The sequence below is a fragment of the Giraffa tippelskirchi genome, chromosome 10, assembly GCF_054371585.1.
Source record: "Giraffa tippelskirchi isolate mGirTip1 chromosome 10, T2T-mGirTip1v1.2.pri, whole genome shotgun sequence".
In the NCBI taxonomy this organism is placed as follows: domain Eukaryota; kingdom Metazoa; phylum Chordata; class Mammalia; order Artiodactyla; family Giraffidae; genus Giraffa; species Giraffa tippelskirchi.
Window position 1 is genome coordinate 114,994,803 of NC_137284.1, and position 27,286 is coordinate 115,022,088.

Below are 27,286 nucleotides of genomic sequence, written 5' to 3' on the forward strand. Positions count from 1 at the left end.
GCATTATGGATGGTACAATTTGCTTTTTAAAGTCAATTCAGCAGTGGAGAGCAGTGGTGCTGGGCTCAGGAATGGGGGTAATGTCCATTCCAGCTGCACGCTTGCACAGAAAACTGGAGTGCAGCGGAGATGCTTAGTGTGCCAGCCTTGGAGTCAGGGGGGCTCAGGGTCTAGATCCACTTCTGGTACTAATTAACTGTGCTGATTTAGCCAAGCCCCTCAACCTCACTGGATCTCTATTTCCCAAGTATGAATTGGATATAAGGATGCCTGTGGACCTCACAAGGGGCATGTAAAAGGTATTACCAATACAGGTGAACTGGCTGTGAAAACTGTAAGGTGCTCAACAGCTAATCATCACCAGAATGAACAAAACCATGTCATCCCGGCAGCTACCACAGTCCCGCAGGTCCGCACATGCCAGCTGGGGGAGGTGATACTAGGAGAATGGCCTGGGGTGAACCTCACCCTCTCCCTTAGGAAATCTGGGCTCAGGCCATCCAAGGTCTGGCTCTGCCTAGGTCCCCAGAGCTTTCCCCCATGGCAGCCTTGCTGATCTAAAGAGATATCAACCAGGAGAGCCTGGGCAGGGGAGCAGTCCTTGAAGAGCAGCCTTCTGTGCCTCCAGGTCCTCGCACACTTCGCAGGCTGGTTGGCACTGAGCGGTGATGTGGGCAGGGTGCCATCTGGGACAGCATCCAACACTGGGTTTCATCCCTGGGTGGCACAGAATCGGGAAGGGGAGCGTCACAGAACGCACCACCCCTGCAGAGGGAGGGATTCAGGTGAGACCATCCCCCAGGGTGGAGACTGGAGGACAAGCAGAAAGGATCTACCCACCCCTACCCTCTGTTTATTCAGTACAGACTGGAGCCCACCGAGACTTGCCCACCCCCACCCTATTAGTTCCTGCCCCAGGAAGAGGCAGGGATCGGATATGTTTAACACTGAATCACCCAGCACTTGGGCACAATGACCCCTCCAGAAAAGGGCGGAGAAGCTCGTCTGGCAACTGCCTACACAAACAGGGCAATTCTGAAGAGCAGCAAACAAACCAGTCTGGTCCCATTTTGCATAAGATAGAACTCCACAAAAACAACTTCCAAGGAACTCTTGCTGATCAATACCAATTGCTAACACTGAGGTTTAGGCCAATTACAGAGGTCCCTTTGGAGGAACTTTGGATAAGGCGATTTTTTGGAAATTGCTATGCTGTGTCGGTAGACACCAACTCGCCGTTGGGAGCACCAGACACATCAGTCAACAGATTCTGGCGAACTTTGTTTTAAAAGGAAGTTAAACTGAAAGGTTTGAACCTACGAACCAAAAGAAACTTGTCAGTCACTAGGTGACTGTCAGGGTACCCGTGTTCTTTATGCTAAGGGGTTACACAAGTTCTGAGGGGAGGTGGATCGTTAGGTGTGGAGAATCGTTAGGTAAGAGCAGATCGGTCTGCCTGCGGGCCTCGGAGTGGACACTGACCACAGCCCCTCAATCCAGAGAAGCATCAAAAAACGAACTGCAATGGGTTAAAATCCGGAGGGGGTGATCGCGTTGGGCCGGGAGCGCGGTTAAGAGAAACGTGTATCCTCCCGGAGCCCAAGGCCGCCTTTGGTTCCAGAAAAAGACATGTCATTTTACACAAGGTACGAAGACGGTGGGCCAGAAAATTTCCAGCATACCGTCCTCCCTCTCCAACCCCGAACTGCCCTTGATCGCCGTCAAACACAGGACAGGTGTTCTTTATAACCTAACTGATGAATGACTTCACTCACTTTGTTCCCCAAAGCCTAAGAGTCACAGCGACAACACTAAGCCTTCTTCAGTCGAATTCACAAAAAGGAGAGGCTCACAGTTGTACGCAAATCTGCAAACCCCACCCCCCTGGGGGCGAAGGGTGGAGGTGCGCAGGCGTGCCCCCCTCCACACCCCCACAACCTGGGCTCCGGGCCAGGTTCCCCCAGCACCCGCTCGCGTCCCGCTCTCCTGTTACCTCGCTCGCGTGTCCGCCGGCGTCCGACACTTGAGCCGTAGCTTCCGCGGGTGCCTTCTCCTCCTCCCCGGCGGCCAAGGGGCTACTCTGAACCGCTCGCGGATCCCCGCCGCCACCCGGCGCAGCCTGGCTAACGCCGTCCACGCCGGCGCCCACTCCTTCGGCAGACGAGGCGGCCGCGGCGCCGAGCAGCGCGTGCGCCCCGTCGGTGTCGCCAGCAGCCACGCTGTGCACCAGCCACGCGTCCACTCGGGTGCTGGGGATAAAGGGGACCCCCAGCGCGCGCACCTCCCAGAGCAGTCGGCCCTCCGGCGGCGCCGCGGGGTCCCGCTCCCAGCACTTGGGGTGCAGCAGTTCGACGCGCCCCCACCCTCCCGAGGCCGGGAAAGGGCTGAGCGCGAAGATGTGGCTCGTCTGGCCGTTCCGGAGCAGCAGCTCATCTCCAAGCCGAGTGCGCGGCGGGAACAGCAGGTAGAGGTCTAGGTCCAGGTCCAGGCGGAGCTCCGCCAAGCTCAGCAGGATGGTGAAGTGAAGAAGGCTGCCGCCGTCCGACCACCACGGCTTCAAGTACTTCATACCCCGCCGCGCGCCCGCGGACGCCCCGGCGGGCGCCCGCTGATCCCTGCGCTCAGGCCGCGGCTCTGGCACGTGCGGACCCGCGCGCCGCCGGCACCTGTCCGGAAGAGACAGAGCGGCGAAACAATGGGCCTGGGCGCGCAGCGGCCGTCGCAGGCCCCCGGAGCAGGGCACAAAGGCGGCCCCACCGTAGCCGGCCGGGTACCTGCGGCTGCGGAGTGGCGGAGGAGGAGCCACCTGCGGCCAGAGCTCGCCCTCTCGGGCTTCCCCGCCGCCCGGAGCTGAAGCCAGGCTCCGCCCCGGGCCGCGGGCGCCGCCGCCGGGGACACGCCCACGGCCGCCTCGGGCCGGCGCCCGTGGGAGGGGCCCGCGCGGGGCGGGGCCCCCGCACTCAAAGGCTCTTTATTCCGGGGGAACGCAAAGCTTCCTGGGAGCAGAAGTAGTTCTGGGCGCGAAGTGGCCTCCAGCCCTGTGGTCGTGGGCTGGGCGGTTGAGGCTGAAAGCGCAGGGTGGGAGTAGGGGGTCCGGGATAAAAGTGGGTAGGAAGCGACAGGATGTATAGACTGAGGTGGGGGGGTGGTGGGAAGTCGAGGCACTGGGCGGCATGCAGAGAGCTTCCATCCACGTGAGAACACTGAACTGGCACAGTAGGTTCAGATCCCAGCGCCACTATCTACCAGTCGTGTGACTTTGAAAAGTTACTTCTCTGTGCCTCAGTTTTCTTATCTGTAAAATGGGGATAAAAGTACCTGTTCAATAGGGATGTGGGGAGATCAGAGGCAATGTATTGTAAAGCCGAGAGTTTGACATATAGATTCCAAAGCTGCCATAAGGATCAAACAGCACTGTTCTCTGTTCCCTCCCGCCTCCCCCGGGCTTGCCCTGCCAGAGGTTAGGCCTTCCCTCACCATCTCTTTTGCTCCTTAAGTGAGAGTTAGGAGCGCTAGTGCTCTATCGTTGCCCTGTATGCGTCCAAATTCCCCCTCTACTGCTTACTAGCGAGGACCTTGGACAAATCGGTCACTCTCAGTACCTGTTTCCTCACTGTGAAGTGGGACTAATGAAAGCACCCCTTCAGGACACCTGTTGTGACCCCTAAATGAGGTGTGTATACCACCAACCACAGCACTGGGTAGATAGGAAGTGGCCTCTGAGTGTTACCCATTATTTGTATTACCCATCCTCCAAGGCTTAACCCGAAGATATATCCTTTGAATTTTCACCATTTGGAATTCTCTTCCCCCATCTGTTCTCCCACAGTGATTTCTCCATATGCCAACATTGCAACACTTGGCACATTTCACTTTGCATTGTAGTTGAAATTGACCTGATTTGTCCATTATACTTTCTTGAGGGCAAAAAAAAACCTGTTTGGCTTACCTTTGTGCTCAGCACTGGGCCTTGCCATGGTAAGTTTTGCTAACTCACTCCCTTCCTGGGGAGGGGGCAGGGAGGGAGAGGGTGGGCATGCCCAGCTGAGGGTTGGCAGTTGTATAAGAAATTGAGCAAGACTTGTTTTTAAAGGCCCCTTCCTCCACCTGGTTTTCTCCTCTGTCTCGGGGCTAATGTAATGAGAACTCCACACCAGATGCCACTTTGCTCTATGAGAACCAGGGGAGAGAAGCAGACTTCTGAAAAGCCGGCTTCTACTTTAAGCCCTGGAGGGTGTGTTATCAGGTGTGAAGAGGCTGGCAGAGATGATCTGCCAGGTTAGTGAGATTTGGGACACTTAGTTCCTGGACAGGGATTCAGGTTCTGGGCTTGGTTAACATCTGCTGAATTCAGACATCTAGCTCAGTGTTTTCTGAGGACCCACTGAACTGCCTCATGTTGTGAAAGATAGGAAATGGAGTACTTTTGCTCTGTAAGTTTATGGTCTCATTGGGGAGTGAAAGAATGTTCTCGGATGCCCAAATATTTTGGAGATGTAAATGACCATAAAGAAAGTGCCATAAACCAGGTGAGAACAGAGGTGGCACCTTCTTCAAGGTAGAATCTCCCAGAAATTTGCACTTGTACTCAAAACATATTTTTTTTTTTTCAGTTGAATTGAATCTTTTACACTTGAGATGTGTTTTGAAGGATCCGAATAGACGAACAACAGGAAGGACCTTCAAACTTCCTGATATAGTTGGGGAAGGGGCTGACTCCTCACCTTTAAAATGTGAGCTGATAATCATAGTATCTGTCAGACTTGTTGTTCAGTCACTAAGTTGTATCTGAATCTTTGAGACCCCACAGACTGCAGCACATCAGGCTCCTCTGTTCTTCATTCTCTACCTGAGTTTGCTCAGATTCATGTCCATTGCGTTGGTGATGCTATTAGCCATCTCATCCTCTGCTGCCCCTTCTCCTTTTGCCTTCCTCTTTCCCAGCATTTGGGTCTTTTCCAGTGAGTTGACTCTTCGAATCAGGTGGCCAAAATATTGGAGTTTCAGCTTCAGCATCAGTCCTTCCAATGAATATTCAGGGTTAATTTCCTTTAGGATTGGCTGGTTTGATCTCCTCACGGTCCAAGGGACACTCAAGAGTCTTCTCTAGCACCACAATTCAAAAGCATTAATTCTTCAGCACTCAGCCTTCTTTATGGTCCAATTCTCACATCCATACATGATTATTAGAAAAACCATAGCGTTGACTATATGGACCTTTGTTGGCAAAGTGATATCTCTACTTTTTAATACACTATCTAGGTTTGTCATAGCTTTCCTTCCAAGGATCAAGCGTCTTTTAATTTCATGGCTGCAGTCACTGTCTGCAGTGATTTTGGAGCCCAAGAAAATAAAATCTGTCACTGCTTCCACTTTTCCCCCTTCTATTTGCTATGAAGTGATGGGACCAGATGCCATGATCTTGGTTTTTTTTAATGTTGAGTCAGGCTGTGCAATTCAAATCTGTGTCTTAAAGACTGGTGAGAATGAGGGCACAGAAAGGACCTTGAGGCCAAATATTAAACAGGGGACTCATAATCAATCCTACATACCTTTGACCTTCAACATAACAAAAGATCCCATTTTTAGGAAGTCAGAGAGAGTGGAGAATGGGTTTTTTGTTTGTTTGAAGTTTTTAAAAATTTTTTTTCTAGAATCCCTCTTCCCAGGAATAGCCAAGTGAAAAGTACGAATCACCGACTTGTAAAAGCCTTGAAAAGTCATCTGTGTTTATTCAAATCCTTAAACCAATGCCACTCAAAGGATGGTCCATAACTGAGATTAGTCCATAAACTATTTGTTTCTGGTCCAGGTGAGGTAAGTAATAGAATTGAATGTTTAGAAATGTTTACAGTTTTTTGACATTGTTGTTAACAACCAAGCCATGATCAATGGGTTTGCTTTTATGTACTGTAGTTGCTTAATTTTTCTAGAAATGAATTTTTTTTATCGTACAAAAGTACTGACCTATAACTGGGGAAAGAAAGCTGATCTATCACCAGGATTAGTTTGAGAAGCACTGCTTTAAGTGCATTCTTGTGAAGCAGACATGTTCTGAGATGACTTCCTGTCCTCCCCTTTCCTCGGGTGTTGGCTGATCCTGGTTACTTGCTTCTAACAAATCGAGTATGGCCAAAGTGATGCAATGTCATTTCCAAGATTAGGTTATAAAAAGACTGTGTCTTATGTCTTGCTTACTATCCTACTCTGTTTGGGCTGCTATAACAAAATACTATAGAACTGGGTAACTTATAAACAGCAGAAGTTTATTGCTTACAGTTCTGGAAGCTGAAAGTACAAGGTCAGGGTGCCAGCATGGTTAGTCTGGTGAGAGCCCTTGTCTGGGTTGCAGACAGATGGCTTCTTGTATCCTCACAGAGTGGGAGGGACAAGGGAGCTTTCTCAGTGGCTTTTAAAAAATGTATTTATTTATTTATTTATTTTTGGCTGTGCTAGGTCTTCCTTGCTTCGTGGGCTCTTCTCTAGTTGTGGCAATTGGGGGTTCCTTTTCGTTTCTCATTGCGGTGGCTTCTCTTGTTGCAGAGCATGGGCCCTAGGGCTCTTGGGCTTCAGTAGTTGTGGCTTGGGGGCTCAGTAGTTGCAGTTCCCCAGGGCTCGAGCACAGGTTCTGTAGTTATGGTGTGCGGGCTTAGTTGCCCGGTGGCATGTGGGATTTTCCCAGACCAGGGATCTAACCGCATTGGCAGGAGAACTCTTTACCACTGAACCACCAAGGAAACCCCTCAACAGCTTTCTTAAGGAGGCTCATCACCTAATCACCTTCCAAAGGCCCCACTTTCAAATACCATCACCTTAGGGGTTAGGTGTCAACACATGGATTTGGGGGGAACACAAGCATTCAGACCATAGCACTTACCTTCTCTGTGCATCTCTTGCTCTCTCCCTCTTGGAGAGCAGCCGTATATAGAAGCTCATGTGGCTGTGCAAAATCAATTGCTAGTGAGAAGCTGCTGTGTAATGCAGGGGAGCCCAGCCTGGTGGTCTGTGATGACCTAGAGGGATATGAACCCACTCCAGTACTCTTGCCTGGAAAATCCCATGGATGGAGAAGCCTGGTAGGCTGCAGTCCATGGGGTTGCTAAGGGTTGTACACGACTGAGCGACTTCACTTTCACTTTTCACTTTCATGCATTGGAGAAGGAAATGGCAACCCACTCCAGTGTTCTCGCCTAGAGAATCCCAGGGATGGGGGAGCCTGGTGGGCTGCCATCTATGGGGTCACACAGAGTCGAACACGACTGATGTGATGCAGCAGCAGCAGCAGCAGAGGGGTATGATGGGAGGGGTTAGGGAGGCTCAAGACAGAGGGATTATATATATAGTTATCGCTGATTTGTGTCGTTGTGAGGCGGAAACCAACACAACATTGTAAAACAATTATCCTCCTATTAAGAAATTAAAAAAAAAGAAGCTCATATGGCAAGGCACTGGTATCTTCAGTCAACAGCCAGTGAGGACCCGAGGCCTGCCACAGCCACTTGAACAAGATCAAAGTAGGTCCTTCCATGCTTGAGGTTTGAGATGATGGTAGCCCTAGCCAACTCCTTGATCACAGCGTTGTGAAAGATCCCCAAGTCTAAAGATGTATGTAAGCTGCACATAGATTCCAACTCAGAAATGACTCTAAGATAATAAATGTTGTTTCAAGCCACTAAGTTGTGGGGTAATTTGTTACACAGCCTCGTTAACTAACACAGTCTGTGTCAGAAGAGGACATTAGACACGTGGAAGGAAAAAGTAAAAATGCAACTGCAGCTGTTTAGTATGGTTAGTGAAATATTCCATGAATAATTTATGACTGTGAAGTAACATTACAATAGTACATTCTGAGCCCTTCATGCAATAATCTGGCTTACCCCTACAAATATAAGATTGTAACTTGACATGAAGAGATCGCTGAAACATTTCTGGTGTGAGGTGAACACAAGTATTTTTTCTCATGGCAATTTCTTTATCTATCTGAAATTAGTAGGAAAGAGAACTGGTCAAAACCTTGGTATTCTTCTTTTAGAAAATTTCTGTTAATATGAGCCACAAGAAATATAAATTAGTAGTAAAAAATTCCAGGGTTAAGCAAAACAATTTCCAGGATTAATAGCATATTTAAAATCTAAGATATAAATTAAGATATAAATCATATTATCTAGGAGGAAGTATTAAGCACAGCTAGTTTCGTAACAGGCATAGTCACAGGAATTTAAATGAGTCTGCAATTGTTGAGACATTTTGCCAAAGGCTTCTGCAAAATACGTTCATGAATGACCTGATTTGCAGTCTAATATCTACCAGTCTTGATGAATCAATGATACTTCATGAAGAGGAACTTTATTCTTGCTCTCTTGTTAGTCTATAATCTTCTAAAAGTTGCTTTGGACATTGGGATGGTGATGATCACCATCCGTGAGCCATGCTCACACATGGCTTTCATTAGAGGAGCTGCGATGTACTGAACCCCACTCTTCTGGGACCTTTCCAAGCAGGATCTCATTTACTCCTCACAGCAACTCTATGAAGTAGGTATTACCTCCGTTTTGTATTGTCTAGACAAGGAGCCTGAGTTTCAGGGTCATGACCATGGACATGCCCTTGGTCAATGCCAGAGTCAGAATTCAGTCTCTCCACTTCCCACCACAGTCCACGCCGCCTCCGTACTGCTCTTGTTTACTCCTGACTCATCCTCCTCTTCCTGCAGGAGAGGATGCCCTTTCTCAATCACTGCGTTCTTCCCACGGCTTTTGAAGGTGTAATATCTGCTCACATCTTATCTTCTCTGTAAAGTTTCAGGGGAAATGAAGTACTGTTTTTGTCTCTCAGTACATTGTTACGTCCTTCTTGATCTTTTACACAAAAATAACCAGCCCTGTATTTACAGCAGCCTGTGTGGTGTGGCTGTTTGGTTATCCCTACACTGATTTGACTCCTATTCGTCCATGTCAGCCTCAATTACTGTCAGCGACACAGTAGGCATCCATTGGTGACAGTCATTGGGATACAAAGTAGGGGAGGACAAGAGCTTACAGTCCTATTAAGGAAGCAGGATGTGAACAGGGCAAAATGCTGCCACTGATCTGGGCACCTAAGCCTCCTCCTGTGAGAAGTAAGCTTGTGTAAGGCCAGGCTTATGCCGGGAAACTCAACAAGCTAAGTAGCTTTGCTGCACCTCCCCCACCCCGCCCAGTGCCGCAGCTTATCTCTGTGTGTGAATTGGAATTCTTAAAAGTCAGGTTAAGGTTCCAGAGTTTGCAGTTGCTGTGTGTGTGTGTGTGTGTGTGTGTGTGTGTGTGTGTGTGTGTGTGTGTGTGTGTGTGTGTGTGTAAGAGGATTGCAGGGACAGAAAGGGAATTAGGAAAAGAGGTCTAGGAAACATTGGAGTGAGGCCAGTCAGCAGGGAATGAGAAATCTACAACAGTTTGCAATAGAGACACGTGAGAGTAAAGAGAAATGACTGTAGCCAGCCTTGGTCCTGTCTATGAATGGTGGATCCCTAAATTATTGTGGGCCTGTTCTGTCTAACCAGTCACACAAACCTAGTCAGAGTGGCTAACCACTATCATAAACAACCCCCAGACTCAGTGGCCTAACCCAGTGAAACTTTGCTTTTTTATGTCACAGTCCAGAAAGGGGTTTACAATAGGGGAAGTCTCTGCTCTTTGGGGTCATTTGAGGACACAGGCCCTCTTCTTATTGGCTCTATCCTCCTTTAGGTCCTCAGCCTTTTCTCCATTCAGCTGGCAGATAAAGAGAGTGAAGATCAATCCCGGTTGGGAGGATTTTATGGGCCAAGCCTGGAAGTGGCCCCCATGACTTCCGCTCACATGTCATTGTCCAGAACTCAGCCATGTGGCCTCACCTAAGTGCAAAGGAGGCTGGAAGATGGGGCTAATGGTCTTCCCGAGACCAGGGTGGAGAGGGTGGATATCTGTCTTTGGCGCATCTGGTGAGCTGCTGCCCCTTGGTCTGATTTTTGTATTCTACTCATTGAGAAACCATTTATTCAGTACTACTGGGTATCTAGCTCTTTTTGACTAAAAATATTATTTTAGCCACTCATAGTGAATTAACATACAAAAGTAAAACCAGAATGGTTTGTTCACAATAGAGCAGCACTTCACACTGACAGTCTGAGTGTTTAGGAAATGCTGCCTGAAACAATATGGATGGACCTAGAGATGATCATACTGAGTGAAGTCAGTCAGACTGAGAAAGACAAATATTATATGATATCACTTATATGTGGAATCTAAAATGTGACACAGAAGTAGACTATGAAACAGACTACTTTATCTATGAAACAGAAAGAGACTCACAGACATGGAGAACAGGCTTGTAGTTGCCAAGGGGGGATTGGCATTGGGAGTTTGGGATTGGTAGATGCAAACTATTGGGAACTTGGCATTGGATTGGGAGTTTTGAGTTAGCAGATGCAAACTATCATATATAGAATGGATAAAAAACAAGAACCTACTGTGCAGCATAGGGAACTAGATTCAATATCCTGGGATAAACCATAATGGAAAAGAATATAAAAAAGAATGTATATATATAACTGAATCACTTTGTTGTATAGCAGAAATTAACAAAACATTATAAATTGACTATACATCAATAAAATAAAAATAATAAGAAAAAAAGAGCTGCCTGATCAGATTGATCATAGCCTATGGTACATATGTGGGGAGAGCTTGGGATTCTTCAGTTTGATCCTAACTTGCCCCAAGCAAATCATCTTGGGAAGGGCACCTACATCTCTGGAGCCTGTGCCTCTTGCCTATGCAGTCAGAACTTGAACTGGACAGATTTCTATGTTCCCTTCTCACCTTGAGTGTCTCTGAAAGTCTTGGTGACCAATGAGGAGTTATGTTAGATTACAACCAAATTCACGTTCTTACTTAACTGAGAGGCTTTCAGTCCAATGGCGCCACCACACAGCTTTAGAAAATAATTCTTAATAATCTCCAACTGGAATAAGAATCTGAACAGCATCCTCTCTGACAGCTTTCCATCTTTGTGATGCATCCTCCTTATTTTTTGCACATGCCCCTGCCTGATGACATTTTGAAAGTCTAACACTCACATTGATCTTCACTCTCCAACTTCACACTGTCTATATGGTGAGGGAAGCAGCAGAGAAGGTGGATTGTAGGGCAAGTCACTGGTCATCCACAAAGTAGGAAACCCAAGCGACCACCACTGAGAATTCATGGAAGTGCAGTTTGCCAAGGACCAATTTACTGCTCCCTTGTTAATAAGAAGCTCGTTTTGAGGCCAACGACCCTGATCGTTATTTAATAAGGTTGATGGTTTTTTAAATTATCTAACAGAGGTTTAGTTTAGCACCTGAATTCTCTCATTTGCTTAATCATCTCTCAAGCATATTTGTATTTTTGATTTGCTGCTGCTAAGTCGCTTCAGTCGTGTCCGACTCTGTGCAACCCCATAGACGGCAGCCCACCAGGCTCCCCCGTCCCTGGGATTCTCCAGGCAAGAACACTGGAGTGGGTTGCCATTTCCTTCTCCAATGCATGAAAGTGAAAAGTGAAAGTGAAGTCGCTCAGTCGTGTCTGACTCTTTGCGACCGCATGGACTGCAGCCTACCAGGCTCCTCTGTCCATGGGATTTTCCAGGCAAGAGTACTGGAGTGGGTTGCCGTTGCCTTCTCTGGTATTTTTGATCACAGCTATACTATTCTCTTTACTAATTCACATCATTAACCAAGTCCTGCCTGTTTCTTTCTCCTTGCTGGTTTTTTCTAATTAGTAGTTTTATCTTTCTGAATTCTGGAATCTCTATCTGAGCTTAACTCAACAGCAGCTTTCTGATCGCCAAACTACAAGAACAGAAGGCAGGTCTTCCTGGGCCATCTAGATCTGCTTCTGAGCCCCTGCCAAACTCTTAACTGCCTTCACCCACCTTTTTTAAAAAAATAATTTTAATATTTATTTATTTGGCTGCATTGTCTTAGTTGGGACACATAGAATCTTTTCTGTGTCACTTGGGATCTTTCCTTGTGGCACACACGCTCGGTACCTCCATGGCACGTGGGATCTTAGTTTCCCGATTAGGGAAAGAACCCAAGTTCCCTGCATTGCAAGGCAGATTCTTAACCATTGGACCACCAGCTAAGTCCCTTCACTCACCTTTTTAAAAGATAAATACCAGTCATAGTTTCTGCATGCCGACCAAATCTTGTTTATGATATTGTAGTGGGTTGAATGTGCATGCGTGCTAAGTTGCTTCAGTTGCGTCCAACTCTTTGTGACCCTATGGATTGTAGTCCGCCAGGCTCTTCTGTCCATGGGATTCTCCAGGCAAGAGTACTGGAGTGGGTTGCCAATAGACCCTCCTAATTGATTTCACCATACCAGACCTCAAAATGTGACCTTTTTTGGAAATAGGGTCTTTGCAGGTCAGGACTGAGGTAGAGCACACTGGATTAGGGGTGGGGCTGAATCCAGAAGACAGACAAGGACACACACAGCCCTACAGAGAAGAAGGCAATGTGAATATGGAGGCAGAGACTGGAGTGACGAGCCACTGGAAGCTGGAGGGAGCTCAGAAGGGTTCTCCCCTTGAGCCTGCAGAGAGCACGGCCCTGCCTGCCCTTAGATGTAAGACTTTCTGGTCTCTGGAACTGTGAGAGAAACACCTTCTGTTGTTTTAAGCCACCAAGTTTTTGTGTAGTAACTTGTTAGGGCATTTCTAGGAAAGTAATACAGATATTTTTCAAGTTTCCTTCTGTTTTTGTTTTGTTCTTGTTATTATGTAAGAACGATATTTTTTCCTGAGTAAAGACTGCGATCCTCTGGGTGCTGCCGAGTTACTGGCAAACTCAGAGCCAAGGTAAAGGAAGGAGTGTTGTGGAACAGGAGTTACAACAATGATGTCAGCACTCTGGAGGCCTGCTCAGGTAAGGGCAGACGGGTGGGGGGCTTGTCTGGGAAGCCTCCTGAACCCTGTGCCTCATGTCTTACCTTCAAAGTTCCATCTGCAATGACCCTTGTCCTGTCCCCCACCTCTCACCCACTGGGAGGTCCCAGCCAAACAGTGTTGGGCTTTTGTAAGAGAAGTGGATAAAACTTATCAATGACTTCCTTTCTACAACTTGAGATACTTTTTAGTTTTTCTCCTGCTGATAAAAGTGATGTATGTTCTTGTTAAACAACACCAATAGATAATACAGAAAGGCAATAGGAACTTAAAATCACCTAGAATTTCACCACCCAAGATAAAATTACTTTTTTAATGTAATACCCACACCTGTATTTATATTATTTTTATAAAATAATTTTTATAATTTATATAACTTACCATATGTAAGTTATATAACAATTTTTATAAAAATAATTAGTTTTGGTAACAATTTTTTTGTAACTGCTTTATAAAAACCACTTATAATGCTTATACCATTTATTTATCTTCCATATAAACAAATATAGTTCTATACTGTCATCCTTACAGGGTGCAAAATATCTCAGAATACAGATGTACCTTAATTTAAATAGTTTCTACTGATAAATAGGTTGCTTAGGTTGTTGTTATATTCTCACTATTATAAACTACTTCATGATAGACTTCTTTTATATGTAATTTTGGTCATGCATCATATTATTTGCATAGCATAAATTCTCCCAAATTTTTGAGTGAAAGAATATAAACTTTTGGAGGAATTAGACATATTCTGCCAATTGCCCTGTAGAAAGGACAGTGTATGATGGACTTTCAGTGCTTTTTACCAGTATATCCTAATTTTGAATTACAGCAAATACCCCTGATTTTCTGAGTAAAACTATCATAGCCTTGCTGTTACTGACATCTAGATTAGAAAGAATCTTAAAAAAAAAAAAGTTTCATACAGTAATTGGAATTTTTTTGGAGAGCATTTTCCTTCAGTTGTCTCCTCTTTCACTCTCTGTCTTATTTCTGTTTGAAAGTGCTTTGTGATCAGTGTTTTGTTTACTGCTTGGTGCCTTTTACAAGCATCAATTAACTGTGAACATGACTCTCCCTGATGTATGTCTTTCTTAATTCAGTGGCAAGTGCACTTTCCCAATTCTGCTGCCCTATATCTCTCCAAACCTTCAGGATTGCCAAGATGAGTTAGGAAGAAACAGTATCTGGATCTGTTTCCTACAGAAGTGTCAATATTTGCTAAAACAAAGAGCTGGGAGTAACCCCATGGTATGCCATCTGTCCTTGTCTTTGAAAGCCTGGCAGAAAACCATTTCACAGCCAAGAGATGGTTACTTCGCATAACTGACACTGAAATTCCGCAAGGTGGCTTTCAGAGCTGAAACTGGCTGATGTAAAGAGAGACTTTGCTATGGGAAAACCGGAAATTATAGAAATGTGGCTCAGGTTTGAAACTCTAAACTAAGGATTGTTTACCAAAATATTTCCCATAGGAACCTTTGAATCAGCAGGATCACCTAACTGATTGAAACATTCAGATCGTGAACATGTCATTTTCTTGTATAGGTTTTCAGGACATGAGCAGCTGGTAAGATGAGACACAGTTTTCTCCTTAGAGTCCGATTATTTCAACCATGCTGTTTCTTAAGCAAATAAGCCGCCTACTTTCTTCTATGACATATGGAAGCTCAGTTCTGTTGCAGTTTTAGAGGGGAGGCATAAGACACAGAGCCCCGCTTCTGAAGTACCATTAGTTGCCTGACTTAGGTTCCATAGGGAACCTGGCTACCCTGACTTCCCTTCGAGAAAACCCAGATTCCCGTGAGCAGGAACCTGAAGAGTAATTTAAGACATCATCTTGGGTCTCAGTGAAATCCTTCAAAATACATTAGATGGCTTTCAGGGCCCCATCTTCCTCCGCCAGAGTAGTGCTCAGTGGGATGTTTGCCACTCAGAATGTCAATCCATCTGTGTGTTGTCCAGCTCTCCCCAGAGAATACATTCATTTGGGAATCTTGAACCATCTGTAGAGTCTGAGTCCACAACATTCTTGTGATCCCCAAACACGCCATTCAGCTCTGGCCTTTCTTCCAAGTTTATTTCCAGCAGATGCTGCCAGCCCTCAGCAGGACCTTCACTTATTCTTGTTCTTCTCAGGAAAAGAGTAGCTATCCTGGCCTCAAGAGGGCTGTAGGCCACCCCCACTAGCTGTCCCTACTGCAGGCTGGAGTGGACCAGGAGGGCAGATCTTTCCACATTGCTCTGCATCTTGGGCATCTTGGCCCAGATTCACTAGATCCAGCTAATCCACGAGGGTCTTGGCCACTATAGAAACATATATTTCAGCCCCTAAAGATACATGGGTATGTTTATCTAATGGATTTTACATGGATTAAGTGCATGCATTCATTCAATAATACTTAATGAATATTACTCTGCATCAGGCTTTGTTCTGAGAACATGTTTCTGTGAATAAAACCTCAGGTTTATTGGGGTTTGTACCTGGTAGTTCAGATGGTAAAGAATCTGCCTGCAATGTAGGAGACCTGGGTTCGATCCCTGGGTTGGGAAGATCCCCTGGAGAAGGGAATGGCTACCCACTCCAATATTCTTGTCTGGAGAATTCCATGGGCAAAGAAGCCTGGTCGGCTACAGTCCATGGAATCTCAAAGAGTCAGATATAACTGAATGACCAGCACTTTCACTTTTCATCCATTGGGAGCAGACAGACAATAAACAAATAATTCGTCAGGGGTTGATATATGCTAAAGATAAATAAATAAAACAGGGGGGAAAGGCTGCAGGGAGCAAATTGGGTGTTCAGGCGCACATTACATAAGGAGGGAGATATGGAAAGTCTGACCTACAGGAGGTGATGGCGTTCAGTGAGGGGAAGGAGAACTTCAGGAAGGCAGAATAGCAAGTTCACAGGCTCTGAGGCAGGAGAGCACCAGCTATGTTCAAGGAATAAGGGGGAGGCTATGCGGTATGAAGGGCAGGCAGTGTCATGTAACAACTCACGCTGGACATCACACCATTGTGAAGGTTTTGTATTTTGCTCTAAGTGGGATGGAAAGCCAATAGAAACTTGTAACAAGAGATTAATACATTAATACAAGAGATTAATACATGTACATTAATACAAGAGATTAAGCCAATAGAAACTTGTAACAAGAGATTAATACATGTAAGAGATTAATACATGCAAGAGATTAATACATGTAACAAGACATTAATACATTAATACTTAAGGCTTGCCAGGTGGCATTAGTGGTAAAGAACTCGCCTGCCAATGCAGCAGACATTAGAGATGTGGGTTCAATCCCTGAGTCAGGAAGATCCCCTGGAGGAGGGCATGGCAACCCACTCCAGTATTCTTGCCTGGAGAATCCCATGGACAGGGGAGCCTGGCAGACTATAGTCCATGGGATTGCAGAGTTGGACACAACTGAAGTGACTTAGCATGCACACAAGACACTTAAAACACTGCACACAGTAAGTACTCAAAATTCTAGATTTTTACTTTCCTTCACTCTAAAGGCAACCTCCATTCTGCTTTATGAGAATGATCATTTTTATTCTAAAATATGGCAGAAAGGATAGAAATCCTGATCTTATAGATCAGATTTGTGGTTGCCAGTGGCAAGGGGTGAGGGGAGGGGGCTTTGGAGGGGGGGGGGCGTCAAAAGACACGAACTTCCAGTTAGAAGACAACTTAAGCACTAGGGATGTAATGTACCACATGATAAATATAGTTAATACCACTGGGCTTCCCAGGTGGCTCAGTGGTAAAGAGTCCACCTGCCAGTGCAGAAGACACAGGAGATACGGTTTTGATCCCTGGGTCAGGAAGATCTCCTGGAGGAGCAAATGGCAACCTACTCCAGTACTCTTGCCCGAAAAATCCCATGGACAGAGGAACCTGGTGGGCTATATTCCATGGGGTTGTAGAGTCAGACACAACTGAGTGAGTATGCGCACTCGTCATGTATGAAAGTTGTTAAGACAATAAATCCTAAGAAGAAAATCTTAAGAAGAAAAAATTTTTCTATTTCTTCAGTTTTGTACCCATCTGAGATAATGGATGTTTGTTAACTACTTAAATACATGAAATGATAATCACTTCATGACATATATAAGTCAAATCATTATTCTATGTATTGTAAACTTACCTGTATAAGTGCTGTACGTCAATTATATCTCAATAAAAGTAGAATAAAAAACTTCATTAATATTGAAAAAAATCCTGATTGTACAACTTTAGGTCTAATTTTAACATCCTCCATCTACAAAGAGGATTGGTGATTAGAAAATTATCCCATATCCAAGACTGGGTTCTTTACATTTGCTATTCGACAATTTATTTTCTAAAAAACTTATTATGGGTATTTTCAAGCTTAAAACAAAATTAAGCTAGAATCACCTAGCTTCAAGCAATTATCAACTCATGGCTAATCTTGTTTCTCCTGTATTATTGTCTATTTTCCTCTCCCTCCTCACACTGAATTACTTTACAACAAATCTCAGACACATCTTTTCATCTGTGAATGCCTCAGTATATACCTCTGAAAATAAAATCTTTCTTTTTTGCTTTACCACATTACCATTATCACACCTACAAATTTAATGATAATTCCTTGAGAGCATAAAAAAAGCCAGTCAGTCATCAAATTTTCCTGGTTGTCTCCCTAATGCTTTTTAAAAATAGTTGATTTGGGGACCTCCCTGGTGGTCCAGGGGTTAAGACTCAGCACTACCAATGTAGGGGGCAAGGGTTCCATCCCTGGTTAGAATAGAATAGAATGGGATAGAACAAAATGTAAAATAGCTGATTTGTTTAAATCGGGATTCCAAACATGCACTCTGCATTTGGGTGTTAGGTCTTGTAAATCTTTTAAGATCTGACTATTCACCCCCTGTTGTTGTTGTTGTTTTCTTGTCATTTATTTGTGAAGAAACTTGGTCTTCTGTTCCTGAGATGCCCCTCATTTGGGATTTTGCTGACTACCTCCCCACAGGGTTGTGAGTATGTTCCTCTTTCCCCTTGTTTCTCCTTTAAACTGGTAGGTAGTTCTAGAGGCGTAACCAAATTGGGTTTTTTTGCCTAGACCTCATGAGAAGTTTTTGAACTTCCTGTTACACCCCATCAGGAAATATGCCCTGCCTCTCTTTCTCTTTCATTTGCAACACACATAATATCAAATTAGCATTTTAGCCACATTAAAGAATACAATTCAGTGGTACTTAGTACATTCACAATGTTGTACAACCATCACCACTATCTAATTTCAGAACTCTTCCGTCACCTCAAAAAGAAATTCTGTACCCATTAAGTTGTCATGTCCCATCTCCCACCGGCCAGCCCCTGGCAGCCATGAATCTGCGTTTGGTCTCTCTCGATTTTTCATATGAATGGAATCATAAGACACATGGCCTCCTGCGTCTGGCTTTTTTCACCTAGTATAATGTTTTCAAGATTCATGCAAGTTATAGCATGTATCAGTACTACATTCTTTTTGTGGCTGAATAATACTCCATTTGTGGATATTTTATTTATGCCTTTCTCCACCGATGGACATTTAGGTTGGTTCCACCTTTTGACTTCTGTGAATAATGATGCTGTGAACATTTGCGTACCGTTTTGCTGGCATGCCTGTTTTATTCCCTAGAAATGCCTCTCTTTTTGTGGTGCTAGGACTCATCAGTGGGTTCAGTTGGCTTCAGCTTGATCCATATAAGATAAAGTTCCCAGTGGGCCTTTCATCTATTGATTTCAGCCACCACTGATAACCACTGCCTATGCCAGTAGGGATCCAACAGCACAATTTTCATAGAGGTCTAGGTGGCCTAACCACTTTATTTTACATGGAAGCCTCAGTTAACATTAAAGCAGCACTGTTCTGGGCAATGAAGCTCATGCATTCCTCCAAGGGGAGGAAAAGGGGGAGAAAAGGGCTGGTGACCAAAAAGTGTGGGAAAAGCTGATATGATAGATGCCCTTGCTGCAGACTGCACTGCCCACTCATCTGCTAAAGCCCCCGGGAAGTTGTGCAGTCAAAAATCCTGTTTCACTAAACCAGTAGGGTCTAAAAACTAACTCATGTGACCTAACATCAAGCATCCTCAGACAGGTGGCATTGAGAGGCAGGATAATGGAGTGGTTGAGAGCACAGATGTCAGTGCTAGATTTCCATGGCTCAAATCCTATCTCTGCTGCTCAAAAGCTGTGTGACCTTGGGCAAGTTGCTCCACCTCTCTGTGCCTTGATCGCCCCATGGAGGGGATAAAAGCAACACCTATCTCATAGGGTCTTTTATGAGGATTAAAGGAGTTAAGATATGCAAAAGCACCTTGCCTGGCACATAGAAAGGTGCTGAGAGTTACCTGTTATGACTAAATTGTGGGCCTAGAGGACAGATCAGTGATTTCAGGCTGCTGGCTCTGAGAGCTGCTGGGGTGCTGGGTAAGGAGGCAGGGCAGGGTCACTCCAGGGCAGGTGAGCAAAGGAGGCAGGGAAGAGACTCAGCACATGGGCGAGTTGGTGAAGGGAGAGCTGGATCCTGGACTCAGCAGACTTCCCTGGTGTTGGAACAGGGAAGGCTTCAGTGCCCTCTTCCACTCCAGTAGGCCCAGACCACTGTTCGCTCCTTTTTCCCTAGGAAAAAGGGAGTCACGGCCACACTCACATCTGTGTCCCTAGGTTACCTGGGGCTCTCCTCCTGGCCTTCTCTCCAGTGGTTCCCATGTATCTCTCGTCTCTTCTCTCTAGTATCAGGTTATAATTTTTTCTTGATGACTCAGCTTGTTTTCCTCTTTATTTTCTACATGAGAAATAGAGAGGAAATGGCAACCCACTTCAGTATTTTTGCCTGGAAAAACCCATGGACAGAGGAGTCTGGTGGGCTACAGCTCATGGGGTCGCGAAGAGTCGGACATGACTGAGTGACTAAGCACACACGAGAAGAGATCATTAACCACAGCTTTCCTTTCTCTTGGCAAGAGCCCGGTGAAGGTGGGGTGGGGGGACTGCCTGGAAACTGCCAGGTGAGTAGCATCCAGTGTCCGCCCATCACAGTGTCAGAGGCTTCCGTGTCCCCATGCCCCTGCTGCCTGGCCTGTCGGCCCGGGGGCCCTGTGTGCCCAGGGGCCCAGCTTTCACAACCAGCGCCTCCCCAGCCAGCCCAGCCGGGTACTCCAGCTCCATCCCTCCATGGTGACATGGGACCTGTTTCATCTCATTACATAATTAGCTAAAACTAGACCAGGTCACTGCTTTTACCAGGCCTTTTGCTTCCTAAGCTTACCTACTCCCATTTTTGCTTTGGAAGAATCTAGTCCTTTCCAATTTGGGCTCCAAAAATGTATATTTGGTTTATATTTAAAAATTGTTTAAGGATGTCAATGCAACTGCCTTCCTCTCCACTCTGCCAGCACCTTTCTGTCTCTTTTTCTCACCTTTGCCATGTCCTCTCTAGGCTGTGTCCTCAGCCCTGTGCTTGGGTAGGAAAGCATCCTGGATATTGGGCATCTATGTCTTCCTGCCTCTTGCCTGTTCTGTGTCCCTCTGCCCTCTATCAGCACCACCTCTGGACCAATTTGGCAGATCCCAGCCCTGGGTTCACACTTTTCTGTTGTGGGATCATACAGCAGCTTGGTATATTTAGGACAAACTTCACTGGCATATAGGAAGCTTTGATGGTTTCCCATCCACAACTTTCATGTTCCCACACCAGCAGCAGCCTCAGTCCATGGGTCAGACTGAGAGCCAACCCCCAATTCATAATCACCATTAACCTTAAACAGTAAGTCGAGGGACTTCCCTGGTGGTCCAGTGGCTAAGACTCGCTGCTGCCAATGCAGGGGGCCCGGGTTGGATCCCTCATTGAGGGAACTAGATCCCATCAGGGAACTATATCCCACATGCTGCAACTAAAGATCCTGCACGCCACAACTATGACCCAGAGCAGCCAAATAAATGTTAAAAAAAAAAAAAGGTCTATAATTGGCACTGCTCATTCAGAAAGCATGAGATGCTAAGTCTGAACTATTCAAGGCTAAGTTCTTTGTGAATCTGAGTCAGCTCCTTATTGTCCCTGTTGTAGGGTAAGGGAGTCAGAGAAGGCAAGGTTCAGAAAAAGAACAGGACCGGCACTTTACAGGAGCAGATCACCTTTAATGAGGTGAGAAGGAGCAGCAGTCAGATTAGTGAGCTGCTGCACTAACCCAAGAAAGAGTAAGTACATATAGGCGTATATGTGGAAATCTACTGTCTTAAGGGGGCCTGTTGTTCTCCAAGGTTGTTCGGAGTAGTTATCTCTTAAATGGCTGGGGCAAGGAATTCTGGAGATCGGCCAGAAGCTGGACTGGCTGGGAGCTGGGCGTAATCAACCTTAATGTACTTTTTTTTTCCTTCGGGTGAGAAAGTTCTTTGTTCTGCATAAAATGGTGGGGAGGACCTGGAGGAGAGTTTTAACTCCAGGCTATTTTGAGCCATGTAACTTTCCTTCATCTGTTGCTGTTGTTCAGTTGCACAGTTGTATCTGACTCTTTGCAACCCCATGGACTGCAGCATGCCAGACCTCCCTGTCCTTCACTATCTCTCAGAGTTTGCTCAGGTTCATGTTCATTGAGTCTGTGATGCTATCCAAACATCTCATCCTCTGCCACCCTCTTCTCCTTTTGCCTTCCGTCTTTCCCAGCATCAGGGTCTTTTCCCTGTCCCTGAGAAAGTTGCTCAGTCATGTCTGACTCTTTGGACTATATAGTCCATGGGATTCTCCAGGCCAGAATACTGGAGTGGGTAGCTGTTCCCTTCTCCAGAGGATCTTCCCAACCCAGGGATCAAACCCAGGTCTCCCACACTGCAGGTGGATTCTTTACCAGCTGAGCTACCAGGGAAGCCCTGTCCCTACCCTGTCTCTAAAGGTGGCCTGTGGCTCTTTTCCCAGATTCACACTGTGGGTGAGGAGAAAGGTAGTGAGATGCTCCTAAGACGAAAGTCATGACTGCTCCCCTTTCCCGAGGGTCTCTAGCCCTGGGTTCAGGGCACATCTAGGCAGTGCCCCAAACTGCTGGTATGTTCTGAGGGGAGAACTGATTTCACAACAGAAAGAAGTTGCCTCACAAGAAATGAAAGGACAACTTCAAACATGCTGTCAGAAATGCATCAAATGTCAGCCATGAAGCAACCAGGTTATGCCCAGCAGCCAACCTGTCCCGGGCTGTGGAAACCAATGACCAAAGAAAGAAGGAAGCACACCTGAGCCAGCTTGCTCTCGAGCTGCAATATGCAAATGAAGGTACAAGGTGGTTGCTTAATTCCTACACCTGTTCTGACTTAGCACCCACTTGGAAGTATTGAACTAGTATTTTGACAGGTTGCCAGTGCTGGCAGTGGAGGCAGAAAATTTCACAGTGATACCCCCCACCTGGTGCCAGGGAAGAGACACAGAGCCCGTGGAGTCTGCCTTCGGCTGTGTGGAGAAGCCTTCCTCCCGCCCACAGGGAGGACTTGGGCAGCTGCCTGGCTTCCCTGGAGTAGCTTACAAAATAAATTAGCAGGACCCGACATTTAAAATTTTACCAGTTGTAGATTTTTAGAGTGTCAGTGGGGTTTGGGTTTCATGGTTGCTGCTAAAATAAATGTGAGCAACTCACATGACTATCTTCAGTTTTCACTGATTTAATTACTGCTTAGAAAAGAAATTGCCAGATGGAAAAGACATCAGCATCATGCCTCACATTCTTCGTGGTGTTCGAGGCGTAGTCAGTATTGATCAAAACCTTTCGGTAGCCTGTAGTTTCCACCCAGTGGTTTTAAAGTGACATGTAATTAGTAGGCTTATTTGTGGCCCCTTCTTCATGGCTGTGCCTTGGACAGTATCAAAAGAGACCTGTCTGGGGCCATTTACTAAATCTTTAAGTTCGTTATCTTGTGAGCTTCCAGAACCTTTGTTGGCAGAATATGGAAGTGTTTTAAAATGCAAGTGGGAGAAAATCTTGAAAAGATGGTAGACTCGTTTATAGAAGAGCTAGCAAATTATGACTTTTCTGAAACATATAAAAAAGTGTATGCATCTGCCTTAAGCAGCTTTTTATTAGTGGAGTGCATGACCTGCTTTATAGATAGTAAAACCTAAGACCTGGCAGCAGTTTTAACTCTCTGGGGAGCACAGATTATGTTCAAAGGGCTTATGTGGTTCATGGTAAGATCAGAATGGGTTATGAGAGAAAACCCAACTCAAATATCAACTGAGTGGTTCTAGGACTGGAGTACTGTTACTGGCGCGTGGGGTGTCAACCATTTGGGTGCATTTGAACTGTCATCACAGATTGGGAGAGGACCTTAGCCATTATGGTCTCCAGCTTCCCCAGCCTTCAGTTCTGGAATCTTTGACAAGCTAGATGGTTGACCTTGTCGAGGACTTCACAGGCAGCCTACTTCATGGGTGCTTGCCCAGATCTAAGCTTATACAGTTTCCCTGTGGCCTTTAACCACCCAGCCTGCTCTCTGAATGTCCCAGAATGAATGCACTTCTATAAGACAGTTTTCTAACAGCTGAAGTTACGTCTCATGTGTCTTCTAACTTGCCTTTTCTGTTTCCAGGATCATTCTGTAGATCCAGATTCTTCTGAGGTGGCTTAGTTAACCAAAGGGAATGAACTTCCCAGAGAGAACAGTGCTGCAGCCCAGCAAAGAACAGTAGCTGTGCTTCTAAAACATACTCTCCAAAGAGCCCATGAACATTTTCTAGACCAGCATCCCATCTCATTCAGCCTTTCCTCCCTCTCAGAGTTTCCATATGTTTTACCATCCTGAGGTCCAGCATTAGCCAATGGTCTTAAAAGGGATGCCTAGCAAAGAAGGGAATATGGCAGGTATGGTCTGGTAGGGTGCCCTTTTCTGGGCAGTGTACTTCTGGATGGTTGGATATGTCGAGACACTCACCTATCTCCTCTTAACTATACTTTAACATTTCCTGAACATCTTTTGCAAATTATTATTTTCATAATGTAAATTATGTAAAATAGTACAACCACTTTGGAAAACAATTTGGTATAGTAAAGTTGACCCAGCAATTCCATTTTCAGGTATATTCTCTATAGAATCTCTTGCACATAAGCAGGGGACATGTAAAAGAATGTACATAGTAACACTGTCTACAATAGCAACAAAAACAAACAAATGAACAAACAAAACTGGAAATATGTCAAATGTCCACTGACGGGTGGATGAGTAGATACATTGTGCATTCTTTTTTTATTATTGTGGTAAAATATACATAACATATAATGTACCATTTTAACTATGTTAAAGTGTACAGTTTTGTGTAATTAAGTACATTCACATTGTTATGCAACCATCACCACCACCATCAGCAGAGATTTTTCATCTTCCCAAACTGAAACTCAGTACCCATTAAACATTAAGTCCCCATGTCCCATTTCTCTCAGCCTCTGGCAAACTCTATTCTGCCTCCTGTCTCTATGAATTTGACTATTCTAAGTAACTCATGTAAGTAGAATTGTACAGTGTTTGTCTTCTGTTACTGATTTATTTTACTTAGAATAATGTTTTCAAAGTTCATCCATGTTGTTATCATGTATTGGAATTTTACTCCTTTTTAAAGCTTAGTAATATTCCACTGTATGTTTATACATAGCACATTTTGTTATCCATTCATCCATAGATAGATGCTTGGATTGCTCCCAGCTTTGGCTCTTGTGAATAAAGCTGCTATGAACATGGCTCTACAAATATTTGCTCAAGTCCCTGTTTTCATTTCCATGCAGTTTCAGCAATTTGACTTTCAGGTATATACTGCAAGGAAATGAAAACAGGGACTTGAGCAAATATTTGGTACTATAGAGATATCTCTATATCTATTTCCATATCTGAAGTGTATTTAGAGTTTCTAGTGATCCAAACCTTTCCAACACTATTACCAGATTTCTTAAGTTTGGCCAATTTAGTAGTTTTAAAATCATCATTTTATCATGGCCTTAATTTTTATTTCCATAATTACCATTGCAGTTACTCATTTTATATATGTGAAAGTTTTGTTTTCACATGGAAGTCTTTAATCCATTAAGAATTAATTTTTGTATGGTGTATGCTAGAGGTCTAATTTTGTTCCTTTTAACATGATAACCAAATGTCCTGACTCCATCCTCTTCCCATTACCATTATCTCATATATCAAATTCCCATATATAGTTGGTCTGCCTCTGAGCTGTTTGTTCACTTGGTTAATTTGTCCACCTTCATTATTTGCATCTGTTTTATTTATTAGGAGATAACAATGAGGTATTGAGAGAGACTGATGCTGAAACACGTGGGTACTTTATTGTCCACTATTGTAACTGCACCTGGGTATGGATGAGGTGGTTGGAATCGGCCTACTGGTTGATTAAAGTGCACGCACTCATAGAGCTCATATATTTAAATATGAACACACATATTTAAATCCTGATGATGCAATGTGGTAAGTGTGGTAATACAGGAATAGCTGAAGTGATACAAGGAATCACAATGAAGAAAACAACTAATTCTAGTATTTGGGTATCCAAGAGGGTAACAGAAGGAGTGACCATTCCAAATAGCAAGTGTAGGGTGTCGTAGTTGAGAGCTGAGGTCTAGAGGCAGACAAATTTAATATGGAATCCAAGTGCCCACACTTATTAGCTATATGACTCTGACAACTCCCAGGGTTGAACCTCAACTTCCTTATCTATTCAATAGAGATAATAATACCTCAGAAGTTTGTTAGGAAAATAAAACCAAAAAAAGAAAAACAAGGAAAAAGAAAATAACAAAGAAGAAATACAAAACAATTGGTAAAGAAGGATTAAAATGGCAATAGGTATATACCTATCAATTATTGTTTTAAATGTCAATGGACTAAATGATCTGATCAGAAGACATAGAGTGGCAGATTGGATTAAAAAAAAACAAAAACCTACAATATGTTGCCCAGAAGACACTCACTTCAGGGCAAAAGATACAAACAGACTGAAAATAAGGGGATAAAATATATTTCATGCAAGTAGAAATGGCAAGAAAGCAAGGGTAGCAAAACTCATATCACACAAAATAGAGGTTTTTAAATAAAATTTAAAACAAAGGTCATAAAGAAAGACAAAGAAGGCACTATATAATGATAAAGGGATCAATATTAGAAGAAGATGCACCCAATTTAAGGGCACCTAAATATATGAAACAAATACTGACAGACATAAAGGGAGAAATTGACAATCATACAATAACAGTTCAGTTCAGCTCAGTCGCTCAGTCGTGTCCGACTCTCTGCGACCCCATGAATTGCAGCACGCCAGGCCTCTCTGTCCATCACCAACTCCCGGAGTCTACCCAAACCCATGTTCATCGAGTCGGTGATGCCATCCAACCATCTCATCCTCTGTCGTCCCCTTCTCCTCCCGCCCCCAATCCTACCCAGCATTAGGGTCTTTTCCAATGAGTCAACCCTTCGCATGAGGTGGCCAAAGTATTGGAGCTTCAGCTTCAACATCAGACCTTCCAATGAACACCCAGGATTGATCTCTTTTAGGATGGATTGATTGGATCTCCTTGCAGTCCAAGAAACTCTCAAGAGTCTTCTCCAACACCACAGTTCAAAAGCATCAATTCTGCGGCGCTCAGCTTTCTTCACCGTCCAACTCTCACATCCATACATGACCACTGGAAAAACCATAGTCTTGACTAGACGGACTTTTGTTGGCAAAGTAATGTCTCTGCTTTTAAACATGCTATCTAGGTTGGCCATAAGCTTCCTTCCAAGTAGTAAGCGTCTTTTAATTTCATGGCTGCAATCACCATCAGCAGTGATTCTGGAGCCCAAAAAAGTAAAGTCTGACACTGTTTCCACTGTTTCCCCATCTATTTCCCATGGGGTGATGGGACCAGATGCCATGATCTTAGTTTTCTGAACGTTGAGCTTTAAGCCAACTTTTTCACTCTCCTCCTTCACCTTCATCAAGAGGCTCTTTAGTTCTTCTTCACTTTCTGCCATAAGGGTGGTGTCATCTGCATATCTGAGGTTATTGATATTTCTCCTGGCAATCTTGATTCCAGCTTGTGTTTCTTCCAGCCCAGCGTTTCTCATGATGTACTCTGCATATAAGTTAAATAAGCAGGGTGACAATATACAGCCTTGACGTACTCCTTTTCCTATTTGGAACCAGTCTGTTGTTCCATGTCCAGTTCTAACTGTTGCTTCCTGACCTGCATACAGGTTTCTCAAGAGACAGGTCAGATGGTCTGGTATTCCCATCTCTTTCAGAATTTTCCACAGTTTATTGTGATCCACACAGTCAAAGGCTTTGGCATAGTCAATAAA

General features: G+C 44.7%; 1 protein-coding gene across 2 annotated transcripts in view; it reads right to left on the reverse strand.

Annotated features, from left to right (window-relative positions):
* Positions 1-2,870, reverse strand: part of NFE2L3 (NFE2 like bZIP transcription factor 3) — a 34,385-nt gene extending 31,515 nt beyond the window's left edge. The window contains exons 1-2 of one of the 2 annotated variants that reach the window (XM_081533833.1): positions 2,775-2,870; positions 1,994-2,666 (exon numbers count right to left, since the gene is read on the reverse strand). In XM_081533833.1, coding sequence (XP_081389959.1) covers positions 1,994-2,569 — 576 coding nt within the window. In that variant the 5' untranslated portion in view covers positions 2,570-2,666; positions 2,775-2,870. Of the gene's footprint in view, positions 1-1,993 lie in introns of both variants that reach the window. The other variant, XM_081533832.1, reaches the window with a different exon arrangement.
* Between the last annotated feature and the right edge of the window lie 24,416 nt (positions 2,871-27,286).